The following is an 18,646-nucleotide window of genomic DNA, read 5'->3' as shown; positions in this document are numbered from 1 at the left end:
GGTACATACAAAAAATTCATATTCAGATTTTAAAAGCAAAAGTCTGTCTGTCTGTCTGTATGTCACATTTTAACGAAAATCTTTAACTAATTAGGTATCCACATAGTGAGTGTTGCTTTTCTTTAGTGACTGGTATAACCCAAAAGCGAAGCCTGAAGTGATATCGTATCGCTTATATTCATTTTTCAGTTTGTTAAATGGTGGACCGATATATGTATATTTATAAATTGTATTTGTGCATTAAACGTTTAAATAAATAAATTATTAAAAGCCTTTGGCGTGAATAAACAAATATCAGGCGTTTGGAGGAAGGGTTCTCGAATGGCGACACCGTGCCCGGTTAACATAGAGTAGGTACAAAATCTATACGGAAGGACGACTTCGACTACGCTCCAAAACGTCAACAGAAGAGAGTGGAGGGTGAAGATTGTAAATGTGTGAAGTAACAATAATTGAACAAATAACATAATTATTTTCTTTTAAATGCATGTTTTTACAAATTGAACAATTTTTTTAATACATGGCTACATTGGCAGTTCTGTGTGATTTTGTATTTTATACTGGTAATAACAATATGCAAATGACAAAAATGGCGTCTGTGTTGTGTTGAGGAGCATACGATATAAACATACTGAGTGTTTTTTGTGTTTTACTATTGTGATTTTTAAAATATTGTGTATTTTTAATCACAAGATTAGTGAGATTATAGAAAGAACTAATGAGTTTGTTGACCGATGTCTGCCGTGGCTCCAACTATCCCCGGTTGGTTATCTTACTTAATCTCAGTTTTTAATTTAATTGAAGCTTTTGCCATTATTTATTTACTGTTTCTTATTAACTCACATAGTGATTCAGTCATAAATAACAAAATTATAATTGTCTGATGTGTCAGTAAGTCTAAAAGATATCGACCTATTTTTTAATTTGACGTTGCTGTGTGACGCGTTGCTAACTATGAAAAGAGAGATTATGATATTTGTCTCGTTTTTAATAGGTTGGCGATATATGAATTAACAGCATAGATAGTTAAGTTGAAAATTTATATAAATCAATGGTTATGTACATAGACAGTTGTGATGAAACTAAGTATCACTTGATAGGCTATCTCAAAGTATACCTCGTACATAATGCTGACAAGTACAAATTATTTCGTTGCAGCAAATATTCAATGACGCTTGCTCATTTTGGTTTTGTGCATAGATTATAATTTATGTATAGTTTAAAAAAAAATTTGCTACTACAATTTATACAGTAATATAATATATATAAATAATAATAAATTTTACTGAATTTTCTACTAATATCAAAATATATCTGCTCAAGTCATAGTGATTATTGTAATACAAAAATATTAATGTTCAATATATTGTATTGTACTTATATTACAAATTAATTGAATACTGAGTTCCTGAAATGTAGCAAGACCAAATAATTAAAATTATGTTTATAGGGGCTGACCCAGCAAAGGATATACAAAAGCGCCGTGCTGGCAGTGTTGGGTAAGTGAATTCAATTAATTATTTACTTACCCAACTTAAAGAAAACGGCATATAGTATTTTAATTTCTATGTTACTTTACATTTGTAGTATATACAAAAGAGTAGTATGTAAAGTAGTTTTTCCCTCAAAATGCCAACTGCCATATTTTACTGATAATTATTTTCAAATTTCAAATTCATGCTTTTCTCTATACGGGAATAATTTATAGTCATGCAAATGTGACCTCCAGCACCATCTACCCAGCATTGATAATATGGGATTTCCTTTCTATATAAACACATTGTAGGACCAGTAATTTAAGAGAGTAACTTATATCTATCAATTAATATATATTACCTTTTATACTCTATTTACTTTTAACAATTAGGATTTGTGCTTCAATTTTTTATATCATTAGTCAGATCAAGATCACACCAAATTATTCATTTAATTATAATCATTTAATATAGTTTGGTACTGTGCAAAATTATTCTATATTAATCCTTAGAATCGGTAAAATTATTTTATCACTATTTCTTAAAAGGTCTAAAATTATAAATTTCTTATTTAAATTGCACTGTGAAAGGCTATAAAATCTGAACCACAAATATATCATAACAATTTTACAGAATGTCCTTTACTGGGTCAAAAACCCATTATATTCTTATGTATCAAAAGGGGACTATGATTAAGTTTGATAAGATTTGTTATAACAACAAACAGTCAAGTCCTGTAAAATTTTCTACTATTAATCTGCAAGCTGTCTTGAACATAATATATGATGGTCATACCAAAAGTTGTCAAATTGTATTGTAAAATATAGTAGGTACTTACAATAAACCCCAGATGACACAGACAAGAAAAGACAATAATCTCTGAAAATAGCCTTTAATATTGAAGTATAAAGACAGATATTATCTACTACTTGTGTCTTTTTACTTCAATTAATATTGTCAATAGTTATCCTACTTTAATAGAAACTTAATATATTGATTATCAATTACTTATGATATCTATCATATTGTTCTAATGCATTTTGTTGCTAATAGAAGTCAACTTAACACATTTCTTTAATTTTCGTGTAATTAATACTAAACATAAGACATAGACTGTTTAAGCATAGACTCCTGTTCAGAAATGTGGATAATGTACATCATTATCTGCATTTGAACCTATATTTCAGTAATTTTTGTACTGCTTTACTTGCATACAGTGTTTAACTCCTTTCAAATGGTAAAAATTGAAATTACGATATATTAGAAATGCTGAAGAGATTCCAAGTTAACCAATATAGAATAAAAAAACTTATAAATGGCTTTAAACATCTATATTCTGACTCTACTCAGTTAATTTGATGTTCCTAATCCTATAATTACATTAGATGTTGTGTATAAATATGATACATTGATATCTTATTTTACTCAATGTTGCCAGTTGTGTCACTTATTTAAATTCTATAATATGTCCATAGTTCCATCCATACCAATATTATAAATTCAAAAATGTGTTAGTTACCTTTTTATCATCAATGCAAATTTATGAAATTTGGTATGAAGATATATGTTGTATCGGGAGGATGTCCATAGGTTCTATAATCACAGTCAATCTTCTATTAAATATTTGACTCTATCTAAAATTGGTTAATTTCAATACCATTATAATGAAAGATTGAAGAAGGCATTAAAATTTCCTAATTTTCTAATTCAAATATATCATCCTCAGAATAATAATAGATAATTTTAGTAATTAATTTAGGTGCCATTTGTAAATTTTCGTCATCCGTCTAGAATATCTATGTCAGACAATATTTGTTTTTATATATCCTCCTTTACAATATCTACAACACAATTGATTTTTAGAAATATTTAAACCTGTTATTCAATGACTACTAGGTACATTTTTGCATGGTTATGAAGTAAACAAACGTGGGGACCCAAACTCGCAGTGATAGCAACAGCATATACTAATAATAATAATAACATAACTCCAGTGGTCTCTAAAAGTTTCTAGTAAATAACTGTGTATTTACTATAAACTTTCCTAAAACTACATTAATAATGTTTGGAAATGTGAATGATAAAGCTACTTGTTTATTATTCGAGTTTTTTGGTCGTTAGTTTTTGATACGAAATGGTAAGATCCGGCATAAATAAATATTAAAAAGTATACAATTAAATAATCAAAATGAAAAATATATTTATATTATTTCTATCAGTTATTAAATAAATATTAAACAATATACAAATTCATATTTAAGAGTATTAAAATAGATATATTTACATAAAAAATATAAAGCCGTCTATTTCAATTGGTTCAATTGGTTCAAATATTAAAAAAATTGATAATCGATCGGTCGATTAATTTCAGTATTTTGCCACAACAGATCCGATGAAGACGACGCAAGCGGCGGAAAATACACAAGGATGGAGGAGGACAACATTCAAGACAAAGAGAGATTTGCAAGGTACATATTTGCTATTTTTTTTTGCCTTACCATATAAGTTTTAAGTGGAGGAGTGGCGTGTGAGGAGTTCGTAAAGACCGTTACCTTAATTTATCTCGAAAAGTTAGTTATAAAAATAAAATAGGCAAAAGGTATCTTCAGAATTATTAAGTACTAGATGAAAACCCGGCTTCGCTTGGATAGATATTTCTGTAGTCATCGGTTCTCAAAGAATATTAAAGGTAAGCAAGACATAGATTCGTAAAGCTTCGTTCATTGTGTTTCTGTTTGCCTTTCCGATTAAGCATAAACAGAACAAAAAAAAATGTTACCACCTGTAGCGGTGTAGCCATACCGATTTGTTTAATCGGAAACTTTTATTCTAACAAATTAGTTTTAAAGTTTAATATGACGTTTCCATAACAGAATTTTATAATTTACGTACATATACTAATGTTTCCAGTAATGTCGTAGTGTTATTTATTTATTTATTTATATACTCTTTATTGCACCAGGAAAATTACATTAATAGAGTAATTAAAATAAAAGGGTACAAAAGGCGGCCTTATCGCTTATGCAATCTCTTCCAGGCAACCTTTGGGTAGAGGAGAAAAAACAAAAGGTGGGAGGTGGCACTAGAATAGAAGAGAAAAAAAACATAATAATAATAATGACAAATTAATAATAATGAATAACATAACATATTACATATATAAACAGTATACACCAATATTAATATTATATATATATATATACATACATACATAACAACATGCAACAAATAGATACAACACAACACAAAATAATGCAAGCAGCAAGTAACTGTGATATACGCATAGGAATAATACCTACTAGTAATATAACAATGATGACGACAGAAAAGAAACATAAGGAAAGATAATGTGATTTGACCGAGTTCTTAAAGCTGGGTAGTGATCGTGAGCTACGTATGGAGGAAGGTAATGAGTTCCATAGTCGAACGGCATGTACCGAAAAGGATTTGGTGTAGAATGAGGATGTGTGGGAAGGGATTTTGAGACGGAGGTTTGTTGCACTGCGTAAGCCATGATTTTGTGCCTCACCGAGAAATAAGAATCTACCTTTGAGGTAGTTAGGAGTAGCAGGATTAAAGAGAACGGAGTAAAGAAGAGAAAGAATATGCCAGTCACGGCAAAGGCGTATAGGAAGCCACTTAAGCTGTGCACGATAATGTGAGACATGGTCATATTTGCGAAGTCCAAATATAAACCTGATACAAATATTTTGAGGACGCTCAAGTTTGTTTAATTGGTCTTCGGTGAGGTCTAGGTAGCAGGTGTCGGCGTAATCAAGGATAGGAAGAAGTAGGGTATGTGCAAGCGAAACTTTGGTATTGACTGGCAAGAAATTGCCTAGTTTCCTGAGTGAGCCTGCGGCATCGAAAATCTTGCGGTCGACTTCTTATCTAGGACTTCGATCACTTCGGCGATCTGAACTGTTCAAGACAGCGTCCTGTCGAATTGGATGCACAGGTTCTTGACGCTATCACTGTACTCAATGCGTACTCCGTCCAACACTATTTGAAGAAGAGTGCTCCAATTGATTTTTGCTATATACCGAGGGCTACCAATAACGATGGTCTAAGTTTTTGAGGCATTCATTGTTAGTCCAAAGTTTTACACAAACTAGATATGATCTGCAGTAATTGTAAGGGTGGCAGTGTCAATGTTATGAAATGGGGCTTGCGAATAGATTTGGAGGTCGTCTGCATAAAGGTGGTAGGAGGAATGAAGCTGCATAGTAATAAAATTAAAAAGAAGCGGAGATAAGACGCCACCCTGAGGAACGCCGGCAGTAATTCGACACCATGAAGAGAAGCTGTTGTCAACTCGTATACGCTGCTGTCGTCCATACAGGTAACTCTGAAACCAGTCTGTTACCATTGGAGATATGTTAATTGAACGCATACGTGCCAATAGGACATCGATATCGACGGTGTTAAACGCACTACTGAAATCCAGCAATGTAAGAACAGTCAGTTGTGAATTTTCCATTCCATATCGAATATCATCGGTGATTTTAAGCAGTGCGGTATTCGTACTATGACCAGCTCGGAAGCCCGATTGGAAAGGGTTTAAGAGATGATTTTTGAAAGGAAGTTGTTCAGTTGGTCATGAACAAGTCGTTCAAGAACTTTGGACAGGAAAGGAAGTATAGAAATAGGACGGTAATCAGAGAACGAGGACGGCTTACATTTTTTGGGAAGGGGAATAATATTGGCATCTTTCCAAATGGAAGAGAAAACACTTGAGGATAACGAGTTGTTAAAAATTAAGGTAATTACTGGAAAGATAATGTCAAGGATGAGATGGATAGTACATAGTACGACCAATACCATCAGTTCCCATAGCGTCGGAACCTATTGATAGCAAGCTCTTCTCAACATCACAAGTAACCAGACGAAAATTAAAGGATGGAAAACTTGGGGTTAGTGCGGTAGAAAGAAGATTTAGTGTATTATCAAAAACAGTGGAAGTACAGAAGTGCCTATTAAGGCTGTCTATATCGACATTGAAACAAAATTAGAATTAGAATAGTGATTTTTACCGACTCCAAGAGTTTTAAGAAGTTTCCAGACCTTAGCCGGATCACTATTTTCTACGGATGAATGAATGTGGCGACGTTGTGCCTCTCTACACACCTTATTGCAGTAATTTCTAGCTTTTATGTACTGATCTCGGTATTTGTCTGGATTGGATTTAAATTTTGCTCTAGCCTTGTTTTTCCTGCCCTGAATATCTTTTATTTCCTTAGTCAACCACGGTGCAGGTAGATGTTTCACTCGAACAGGTCGAACAGGAGCATGACGGTCGTACAGCTCAGTGACAATGTTATTAAATATGTCTACCTGGTCATCCACAGAAGTAGCATTTCGAACCGAGTCCCAATCAGAGTCCAGGGCATCCCTGCGCAAGCAATCCAGGTCGATGGTACCAAAATTACGCTGCATGATGATTTTACGTCTAAATTTAGGAGTTCGGATTTGGAATGAAAGGAAAATAAGATCGTGAAATGAAACAGCATCCGCAGTGTGTTGACCATGGCTTGCAACAAGACTAGGAGATGAGACAAGGATGAGATCCAACAGTAACGGTCTGCAACTAGGGAAGTAATGTGTAGCATAAGCGGGAGGATAGTAAGATTACAAGCCTTAGCCACAGACCGTAGACAATCGGATCGATAGTCATTTTTGAGTAGGCAGGTGTTGAAGTCACCCATGACTATAGTATGCTCATAGGATGGCATCATCTTTTCCAAAAGGTTTTCTAATGGAGCGAAGTAATCTATTGAAGGAGAAGGGCTATAGAAAACACCTAAAAGAATTTTGGAATGGGAAAGGTTTACTTCAGTAAATAGATATTCAGCTTCATTAGAGGGATTGGTAGTATTGGAATAGCAAATTATTTTGTAGGGAATGTGTGAACGGAGATACATAGCCACACCACCACCACCCTTGCCAACGCGGTCATTGCGAATGAGATTAAAGTCAGGCAGCGAGTAACAGAAAGAAGGAAGACAGGGTTTCAACCAAGATTCAGAGACGAGTATAGCTTGGATATTGGCAACATCGAACGACGCTAGCATGTCTGGGAAGTGAGCTGGAATGCTCTGTGCATTGATGTGCACAACATAAAAATTTTTGGGTACGTTATCGAAGTCGGTATATAAAATTTCGTCTAAGGGTGTGGGTATACCATAAAAACTAGTGTCTGTAGAAGAGGATGAGGAGACAGAGTGAAAGCTTACATTATGCATGTCGTACATTATTGTATACAGTTATATCTAAATATAGAATAATAATAATAAATACTATATACTAAACTAAAATAATAAATATAACTAGAATTAAACAAGACATTGTCTCTACCCGCCAGTGGAATGTAAGACATGAATGCATTTTTTCGTTTAAGACATTCATAACTGAAAGCGGAATTCATATCGGAAATCAAATGATATCACAAAAAAAAGATAATAATAATAACACATACAAGTGTCCATGACAAGTAATAAACGAAAAGAGAAATATATATATATATACATAGTGGAATAATCATGTGTAACAACCTCTATTTAACCTTTAAATAATTACAAATCGGATATTCAAATATTTAACAAAAAAAAAAGTTAAAGAAGCTATCAAAGACAATTATAATATAAAAAAAAAAGATATTAATATATAACATTCTCCATCTACGTTTTCAATGATCAAATAATATGACATCTGTCACTTGTCACTTTACAAAGTCAATTTGTCATGTGTCAACACAACAACCACCAAATCAATACGAACTATTATAATATATTATACTGATAACGAGAGACAAAATAATAATGAAAATAAAAAAAAAAAACAAAATTGAATTGTGATTGTGAGGTTGGTTACATGGCATCATCATCATCATTATCGCAGCCCGGAAGACGTCCACTGCTGGACATAGGCCTCCCCCAAAGATCTCCACGACGATCGGTCCTGCGCTGCTCGCATCCAATGCCTTCCAGCGATCTTGACCAGATCGTCGGTCCACCTTGCTGGAGGCCTTCCCACGCTGGTTACATGTAAATAGTAAATATTAATATATCATAGGCTTTGTAACTACGAAAACTACCTACATTTTCAATATTAAAGTAATGAGCTGGATAAAGTTATGACTACAAGCAGCGTCCCAGATAGACTATAATTATGATTACACACTTGTAAGGTGTATATACAATTGGGTGACATATTTTAGTGGAAGAAATGTATTAATTATATGTTGAGTACGACATACAAAAATCATTAGAGGAATAACACATTCTCACTTTCTGACGAAACGTTTGGCGCGAGCCGCTACCCCAGCGGGAACCTTCGGTGCTGCAGAGCCCCAGCTTCCTGCGCAATCGAAACTGCAGGCTGCGATACAGCCGAAACATTGACGGATTGAGAGTTTATAATATTGTTTACTTCAGCAGTAGTAGTAACTTGGTGTTTAGCACCATCACTTCCAACAATAATCACAGAACCGTCGCGCGTCCAACACTTCTTGATGCCAAAGTGACGTCGCGCATTCATGAACGCATCATGTCTTCCTTTAGTGAGGAATTCGGAGAATGTGATTCCTGTACCTTTCAATGCAGTTTTAGCGAACCAAATTTTATTACGCAGAGCAAGATCAGTAAATTTCACCACAGTAGGACGAGGCTTATCACCAGAAGAGCGGCCAAGTCTGTTACACCGACTAATGTTGACTTCTCAGAAATTGTGAATATTTAATTTCTCTGCTACGACTTTCACAGTATCCTGTGATGCGTTGCTTTCACTGGACTCCTGGACTCCATGAAATAACAGAATCTTCTTACGGCTACGCATCTCAAATTGGTCCATTTGACGATTTAGCAATTCCAACTGCTGCTGCAGATTACAGAAGGTGCTGGATACAAATGACTGAAAGACTGCAAAGTCCGCTGCTAATGTAGTCACAGTGCTTGGTGTTGTGTTTATTTTCTGTAAGTCACTTGAAAAACAGCCATCTTTGCATTCAATTGTTCCATCATGGATGAAAATGTGCCTTGTAATGCATCCATTATGATTTATAAAAAGGAGATAATTATACTAGTAGGTAAAAACACACTATCTCTTCAAATTTAGCATAAATAAACTATGTAACTGTAAATATATAATTAATTTAAGTAATAAATACAGAGCTCTTATTTTAGTGTGTTGTCAGTTAAGCTACCCACATAAAAAAAACACAAAAGTGTTATACAGAATAAAAATATATTTTTGTCGTTTTCGTACAAATAGTAATTTTTACAGTATTAATCTATAAACCAACATTTTTTTTCTTACAATCAGTTAAATAATATATGACACTATGAAAAGGTAATTTCTTTTACTAAAAAGGCAGTTAGTCTTTATTTTAGTGAAAAATAAGAAAATCTATTTTGATACAACTGTCTGGGAGTTCTATTACAATATTACTCTGGGACAAATCTACATTAATAATTTCGTCAAGGGGTACGGTATACCCCTTGACGAAATTATTAATATAGATTTGTTACGTCATCATGTCAAAATACAGGAACACATTTAAAGAAGACGATACCTTTATAAATAATTATAATGATAACCGACCTGCTTTGTCAGTAGTTTGAATAGAGATACAGGGCTTTTTTAATTGGTTATTTATTATTACACAACCACAACTTCTATAATAATAATATATTATGACAATTCACACAGCGTAATCTAGTCCCGAGCTAAGCAGAATTTGTATTATTATGGGTACTAGACAAGATCATAAATGCATAGATACCTTTTTTTTTAATACATATGGTACATAATATACATAAAATACACCAAGACCGATACAAAAAATCATACTCATGAATACAAATGTACCGTGTCGAACCTGCGACGTAAGGTAGGAAGGCGGTGTGCTAAACCGCTGGATAACCGAGGCCGTCGGACTGCTATATTTTTTTTTAATATATCAGGACAATTCACACAGCGCCATCTAGATCCAAATTAAGCAAGTTAACTAGATAACTGATTAGATATTTTTTTGTAAATACATACATATTATACATAGAAAACTCCCAGACCGATACAAACAATCATACTCACGAATATAATTGTTTGTGCCGTGCGAGGAATCGAACCCGCGACCATCGGTCGTAAAGCGGTGTGCTAGACCGCTAGACCACCGACGTCGTCAAATGCTATAAATAACAATATGTGAATTTTTATTATAGTGAGTAAATGACATGAGAAAAAATGGCATATATGCCTCGAGCAATGCTTAGGGAAAGAGTTGCAAACTTTTAAACCTTTAAAAGCTTCCTCTTGTACGATATTTCAACCACACAAACTAATAGGTATATCTAATATTATGATTAGTATATCTAATATATTCACTACATGATTAGATATCTACATACCTACCATTGCTGTGTTTAGAACATAATAATAATAGGCTACTGACATGCAAAATCATAAATAATTGAATTATACTCAATAAATCAACAACATGCTAAACGCATAGGTACTTTTCTAAATTCCCATAACCATGCCATTCATTGTTCAACTTACCGTGTGATGATTGAAAACGTGTCTTATCACGCGACACGCGCGCCTTTCCTTTCTTAAAAATACTCAATGATATTACTTATTAGCATTGTTTAAATTTTCTCGTTGACTGAATATATTAACTATGTAATATAGGTACTTTCCGTTACAGCCTGTATAACTATGAAGTAGTATGTAAATAAGCTTTAATTTTTAACGAACTTTGTTTTTTTTTTATTTATAGTAATAAATATTTTGTGTTTAGCCGGGAAAATCATTGCGAGATTGAACGTCGTCGAAGAAACAAGATGACAGCATACATCACGGAACTGTCTGATATGGTTCCAACATGCTCTGCTCTTGCTCGCAAACCTGACAAACTTACCATTTTACGTATGGCAGTGGCTCATATGAAAGCATTGAGGGGTGAGACCTTTATTCAACAAAAACAATGCTAACTAACTATTTGCTAATTGCACTGAAATGCCAATTTATGTCATTATTTGATTATTTTCGATTTTCCGTAGGTACTGGAAATACTTCTACGGATGGCACTTACAAGCCATCATTTTTAACGGATCAGGAGTTGAAACACTTAATACTAGAAGCAGCGGATGGTTTTTTATTCGTAGTCAGTTGCGACACGGGTCGTATTATTTATGTTAGTGACAGTATAGCCCCTGTTTTGAATTATTCCCAAGTAAGTATCAATTACTTATTACAAAATTGTTACATCCGTTTTACTGAAGTCTTACAACAATCGCAACTTTTATTTGATTTCATTGATTGTATAAATATGTTCTTGTAGTAAAAAAAAATTTATATCATATAAATTATTCCTCTGTATCAAATTATGTCGATACTGCCTAATTTATTTCATTACAATAATATATTTAAAAAAACAATGCTATAGCCTATATAAATATATATACTTATAAAGTTTTATTGGTTTTGAAAATTCAACAATATTGTAAATATTTAGTGTTAATGTTATATATAACATCAACACAAAGTATATTTATGAATATTATAATTAAATTATTCGTGTTAATTTCAGGGAGAATGGTATTCTTCATGTTTATATGATCAAGTCCATCCAGATGATGTTGAAAAAGTTCGGGAACAATTAAGTACTCAAGAACCACAAAACACTGGGCGCATATTAGACCTGAAGACCGGTACGGTCAAGAAAGAAGGGCATCAATGTAAGCGTCATTTCAATTTCAGTTGATAGCTTGTTAACTACTATACATGTCAGTGCACCTACGGGTTGCAGGCACCCGACTGCGCGTATTTTATATGGATACCATATACATTACTAGCGACCCGCCCCGGCTTCAATGCAGCAGTGCAATGCTGATACTAAATTTACCTACCTACTACAAAATGTCCTTATAAACAACGTTTACAGCTTTTTTGTCATTAGACAGTATAAACATGTTTTGTTTGGCGCCGCCGGCCGGGTCGGTACCGCCGCATCGCTACGTCCCTGCATTTTACATCTATACATATAAATAAAATTGAAGTGTCTGTTTGTAATATTGAAATAACAGTTTATTACTACATGCATATGAATATAAATATTTTAAATATTTTTTACAATTTTTGTCTGCCTGTCTGTTTGTTCCGGCTAATCTCTGAAATGGCTGGACTGATTTTGATGGAACTGTTTTTGGCAGGTAGCATATGTAATACCCCTTATTACATATGCTACCTGACTAACTTAGGCTATTTTTATTTTAGAAAAATAAAGTTAAATTCCACGCGGACGAAATCGCGGGAACAGCTAGTCTGTAATATCTTCGGAAACATTTTTTTAAATTACCTGCTGTAAAGGGCCATATTGATCTATATTAAATGGATAATGTATTTAACGATTACTTAATTGGATAACAATTAATGCTGTATTGCTTAAAATCACTTCGTAAATAAGGCATTTTATTCCCGTAAAATGTAAAGTATAAAAAATGGTTATTGCGGGTTATCGTTAAGAGATAGACATATACCATCAAGGACTTTTTTGTGGACCTTTTTAAGGTGTACAATACTGTAATACATTATTTTAATATCTCGTGGGGTTCAGCCAGAGTTTTAAATGTAAGCGCAAAAAAAACTTTTTATTTACGACATCACATTAGAAACTTCTAAATTTATCAATGTTTCTCTACAATATTATGCATGTATAATACATATAAACCTTCCTCTTGAATTACTCTATGTATTTAAAAAAAACCCGCTTCACAATCCGTTGCGTAGTTTTAAAGATTTAAGCATACATAGGGACGGACAGACAGCGACTTTGTTTTATATTATGTAGTGATGTCCTGATTTACGGTAATATCGTTTTGCATCAGAGCACATATCACCGTTCTTACCACTGAATTCACATGTCCAAAGCTACTTGTTTGTGTGCCGTCATACACAAAGTCAATAAACTGCTCTTTCATGATTGTCATCAATATTAAATTCATTCAGGTCTCTAAATATGATATATACCCAAGTACAAAGTGTATTGAATTAAATGAAAATATGGGTATATTAACTTAATTCTGCGGTTGGCTGTGTTGTAGCATCAATGCGGCAAGTGATGGGTTCGCGGCGCGGATTCATATGCCGCATGCGCGTGGGCGGCACCGGCGAGGGTGCTCACTTGGGGCGCCTGCGCGCGCGCAACTCGCTGGGGCCTTCGCATGACGGACACAACTACGCCGTAGTTCATTGCACAGGATACATAAAAAATTGGCCTCCCACAGGTAAAGTATGGCCACAAAATGAACCATCGTATCTAATACAATGGCACTGATATTTTATGTTACAGAAATTTTAAAATCATTAAGGTGTTTGAGCAAATTCTTATTATATTCCTTTCTATCCTTAATATATTGGAGGACTAGAAGTGCGCTTTAACAATGCAAATACGACAGACAAAATATGCTCTATTTTATTAGGATAAAATTGATCTTCAAAAATCTAAATAGAACTTAGACATAATAACAATAACATATTTCGATCGTAAATCGCCCATAAGCAGAACAAGGTACCGATAATATTTAGTCAAAAATAAATAAGATACTATTATATGTAACTCGATATGTTTTTCTACCATATATTTTATTTTATATAATATTTACTAATATATCCAAACGATGCCAAAATTTCATCCTAGACATTTGTGACAACCCTTTTCACTTAGGGGTATGCAGAATAGATGTAGCCGATTCTCAGAGCTACAGAATAAATATAAAATTTCATAAAAGTGGACGAGCCGTTTCGGAGGAGTATTGTAACTGACATTGTGACACGAGAATTTTATATATAAGATTTATTTTTACACATTTAAAATATCGAATCTATGCATATTAAAATAAAAATTATGAACAATGTTGAAATATCAACACATTTTTATATTCAATTTTTAATAAAAATAAATTGGAATAATTATAAATACAGCCTTATCCAATTTGAGAATAATTTGCAATTTACGATATTTTACAACCGTAGTTTTATGTATTTGGGGACATCAGATCTGTTTCCAGGAATGCAGATGGATCGACCAGTAGAAGATGAACTTCATGCATCTCATTGTTGCCTCGTTGCAATTGGACGTTTACAGGTAATTTATATACATTATAGATTTATAAGATTTTATGAAAGTAATATACAGAAAAATAACTTACATAAATCATATTTGTACAATGTAAGTTTTGGTGATGGTTTCTATTTTGGGGAACCCAGACTTACATACTAAGTCAAAGGATCTTACAAATAATAGATGCGGAAATCTTACTCTAACTCCGAATTTATGTATTATTTAACTAGAGAAATAAAAATTTAGTATTCTTGTTTGCTTTATTATTTATAAAAATATATTTGAATTTGTTTGGTAGGTAACATCGACGCCTAACGCGTCTGAAAATAGTCTATCAACAGGGGGAGTGGAATTCGTGTCTCGTCACTCAGTGGACGGCCGCTTTACGTTCGCTGACCAGCGCGCCACACAAGTGGTGGGTTACGCCCCTGCAGACTTATTGGGGAAACTTTGCTACGAATTTTATCATCTCGAGGACCAACAGCATATGAGAGACAACTTTGATCAAGGTAACTTCTTTGTGCTAAGAAGAATATAACTCGACATTGTCTTATTTATTTTATTAGAACCTACTGAATGAGACTGATGGTGGCTCGGCTTCGCAGTGGGACAATTGTTGTAGAAATTTACATAACTTTTTAAATAGACAATGCCCATGTTGATATATCATTTAATATAAAGTACTTAAAAAAATACTAGGTAAAAGAATACTTAAAATAGGTTCTGAAAATGTAATGTTTGTACTGTATATTTGTACTGTATTTAAATATTTAAATAAATAAAATGCTAAATTGCGCTTCACATTTAATTAGGCCGTACGTTATGAGTACATTATTTAATTAGGAGTACGTTATGAACAATATTAATTATGCCAAAGACTATATATACTACAATAATATTACTATAGATATTATGTCTTGTCTATATTGTTTTGTTTATAATTATTTTGTTAATTATTATAACAAATGTGACAATATTAACACGATCTTTTTTGAGTATCATTTCTTAATTTTATTTTTGTTACAGTGCTGAAATTGAAGGGCCAAATAATTTCACTAATGTATCGGTTTCGCACAAAAAGCAAAGAATGGGTTTGGTTGAGAACATCAGCATTTGCTTTCTTGAATCCATACAATGACGACGTAGAATATATCGTCTGTACGAATACATTAGCCAAGTAAGTAGAATTGTACATTTTTTCATCATAACATAAAAACATCTACAATAAATAACTGAACAAACTTTTTGCATATTGAATGTATTTTAACATTATATTGTTTTTTATTACTTATTAAATTGTGATGTTATATAGGTCTACTTTTGTGACATTTATTAATATTTTATGGTCTTTTACAGTCGTTCATTAGGGAATGCGGGGACGGAGCCCGTACCAGAAGAGACATATGACTATCACTTACGTCACCGAGACGTATACCAGGCTCCTCCACCTGCACTTCACCAACAACATCATGCACAGACAGGTACTGCAAATATATGTAATTTAGACACGCGAGATTTAAGTGCGTGCACGCAACCTTTAGCGATTGTTTATATATATTTTTTATCATTTTTATCCAATCTGTAATTAAGTATTTGCTGAATAGTTAGATGCCGGCCATTTTGCAGATAAGATTATACATTACAGTAATTGTACATTAAAAACGCACGATATAAGTAGACGGGAGTGCTGGATTTCCAATGTGACAAAGCGTATGTGTAAAGACAGCTACTATGTGTGTGATTGATCAGGATAAAAAGTAAAGGGGCCTACTAAAGTAACCTAGGTTAGGTTACTTTAGAAGGCCCCACATTGATTAACGAACATTCTGGTGAGGGTATTTCAGATACGCGGGTATATACGTACGTAAATGAAAATATGTTGTGGAAATTTCGTATAAAGCTTTATAACCAGTAAGCTAAAATATAAACAAATCGCAAGCATTGCTCCATTATTCTAAAATTTGCCATTACACCTATCAATTTAGTCTCCGAGATTTAAGAACATAGTATAGATGCAGTGAGTTGTAGTCGGTTGTACGTATTTGTGCAGCTGGCGGCGGTGTGGGCGCGGTGGGCGTGGGCGCGGGCGCGGGCGGCGCGGCGGCGCGCTCCCCGGAGGCGGGGCTGGGCGCGGCGCCCGCCTACGCGCCGCACTACGCGCCCGAGTACTCGCCGCACCGCCCCGCCAACACGCCGCCACACACCACCTGGACCACGCTCCGTCCGGTACGTACACATCTACGCTCTACAATGTACTCTGTCTAGTATGTACGATTCGTTTTTTTTTGTGATTCCTTGAACGTCGTAGTATTCATCTTTACGTAGTATGAAATGTAGTCGCGTCTTATAAAGTACTCGACGGATTTTAATACAACTTTCAGTAATGGATACAGTGATTATAGAGGAAAGTTTATATGTATAATATATACATAAGCACGCAGGTGAAATCGCGGGCACAGCTGGTTATTAATAAATTAAATACTATGTGCAGTAGTGCACACATTCCAGTGGTACAAATACATACTTTAGTGAAACCTAAAAAGCTGTTAAATTTCCAGTATGTATGTCGTTTTGTCAATAACTGGGTATAGTTAATTAACGCACCTAATTTATTATATGTCTATTTTATACATATAGAATAATAATAATTACATAGGCTAGCTGTTTTAATATATATCATGTCTCTAGCACTGTTCATGTAACATGTCTCTAGTCCTGTTCATGTGTATAGGTGATCACGGCTTACCTGATAGTATGGTTGTCACTTACAATCAGTAAGCCGTGAGCTCGCTTGCCATTTCTATTACCTAATGCAAATGATGACAGAGTGGCGGCGGCGCGGGCGGTGAGACGTATGCGTACAGCGGGGAGACGACGACGGGCGGCGCGGGCGGCGGCGGCGGCGGCGCGGGGGGCGGCGCGGCCGGCCCGGGGGGCAGCCCCGCCCGCTCCCCGCCCGCGCCCGCCTATCTGCCGCCCGCCGCGCACTACCACCACAACCACCACCCGCACCCGCACAGTCAGTATATACCACTTATTTTCTGATGACTATTTTTAATATAATATAATAATAATAATAAGATTTACCTGCCACACTGCTGTATTTGTTATTATAGTCTTAACTTTTTTATTCATCCAAATTACTTAGTGTAAAGGACAAAATTTATCTACTTTAAAAACTAAAACCGATGATACAGGTAAAATATACATTTTTACATATTAATTAATTTAGTATCGTAAATTGCGCAGTGATCCAATAGTGGCCTCACGCCTTGTAGTGTTGCTACGATAGTTTTCAAAATATAAATAGGTGTGTAGACAGTGTGTGAGTAGAGGAGGATGTGTTGCAGGCATGTGGTCGTGGCAGGGCGGCGCGGGCGCGGGCGGGGGCGCGGGCGCGGCGCCCGAGGGCGGGCACGGGCCGCACGAGCTGTCCGACATGCTGCAGATACTCGACCAGAGCGGGGCCGCTACCTTTGAGGACCTAAACATCAATATGTTCAATTCGAACTTTGAATAGCGACCTACCTGTTGTGCAAACGTTTGTACCCACTTAAACCCGCACTCTATGATATAGAGACGAACGTGCTTTCTCGTGTTGGCGCGTCTTCGATCTCCTCGTCTCACTGAAAAATTAAATTAAATCCTATTAAATGAGTGAATATTTTGATATATATACTGCTACACATAGAATCTCAATAGGACCAGGATAGTGCTTGAAAACTCGTCTAGTAAAATTATTATAACTACATATGAACGATATATCCGATGTGAACATGTTATTTTTTTTATTATTGTTTTATTTATTTCATAGAAATCAGATTATACGACAGATACTTAGATAGAGAGAATACACGCGTTCTATTTTCTTAGCCTTTTCTTCTTCATTTAACGCCTTTGCTATGGCACTTGACATGTAGTTAATTATCAATTTACTAACATAATTTGCTAATATCAGTTTGAAATTCTTGCAAAATATTGATTATAATACTTAATATAGTGCTACTAATATGGTTATTAGTAGCACTATGTTAAGTATTATATCATAACA

At 34.5% G+C, this 18,646-nt stretch overlaps 1 protein-coding gene across 3 annotated transcripts; it reads left to right on the top strand.

Annotated features, from left to right (window-relative positions):
• Positions 1–583: 583 nt before the first annotated feature.
• On the top strand, positions 584–18,509 carry LOC131845385 (aryl hydrocarbon receptor nuclear translocator homolog). Of its 3 annotated transcripts, none has more exons than XM_059194438.1 (14): positions 584–762; positions 1,451–1,499; positions 3,863–3,943; positions 11,272–11,432; positions 11,534–11,706; positions 12,064–12,211; positions 13,577–13,759; positions 14,543–14,619; positions 14,894–15,104; positions 15,622–15,772; positions 15,952–16,076; positions 16,646–16,821; positions 17,422–17,614; positions 17,946–18,509. In XM_059194438.1, exons 1-14 carry the CDS (start codon positions 735–737, stop codon positions 18,113–18,115), a joined length of 1,926 nt encoding a protein of 641 aa, XP_059050421.1. In that variant the 5' UTR covers positions 584–734; the 3' UTR covers positions 18,116–18,509. The 3 variants fall into 3 exon arrangements, with proteins under 3 accessions (XP_059050421.1, XP_059050420.1, XP_059050422.1); XM_059194437.1 differs by having other exon boundaries at positions 14,531–14,619; XM_059194439.1 differs by lacking the exon at positions 1,451–1,499 and having other exon boundaries at positions 14,531–14,619.
• Positions 18,510–18,646: the final 137 nt, after the last annotated feature.

Source organism: Achroia grisella, unplaced genomic scaffold (assembly GCF_030625045.1).
Source record: "Achroia grisella isolate CSIRO2021 unplaced genomic scaffold, CSIRO_AGI_Agris_v1 utg4646, whole genome shotgun sequence".
In the NCBI taxonomy this organism is placed as follows: domain Eukaryota; kingdom Metazoa; phylum Arthropoda; class Insecta; order Lepidoptera; family Pyralidae; genus Achroia; species Achroia grisella.
This window is presented reverse-complemented; position numbering and strand designations above follow the sequence as displayed.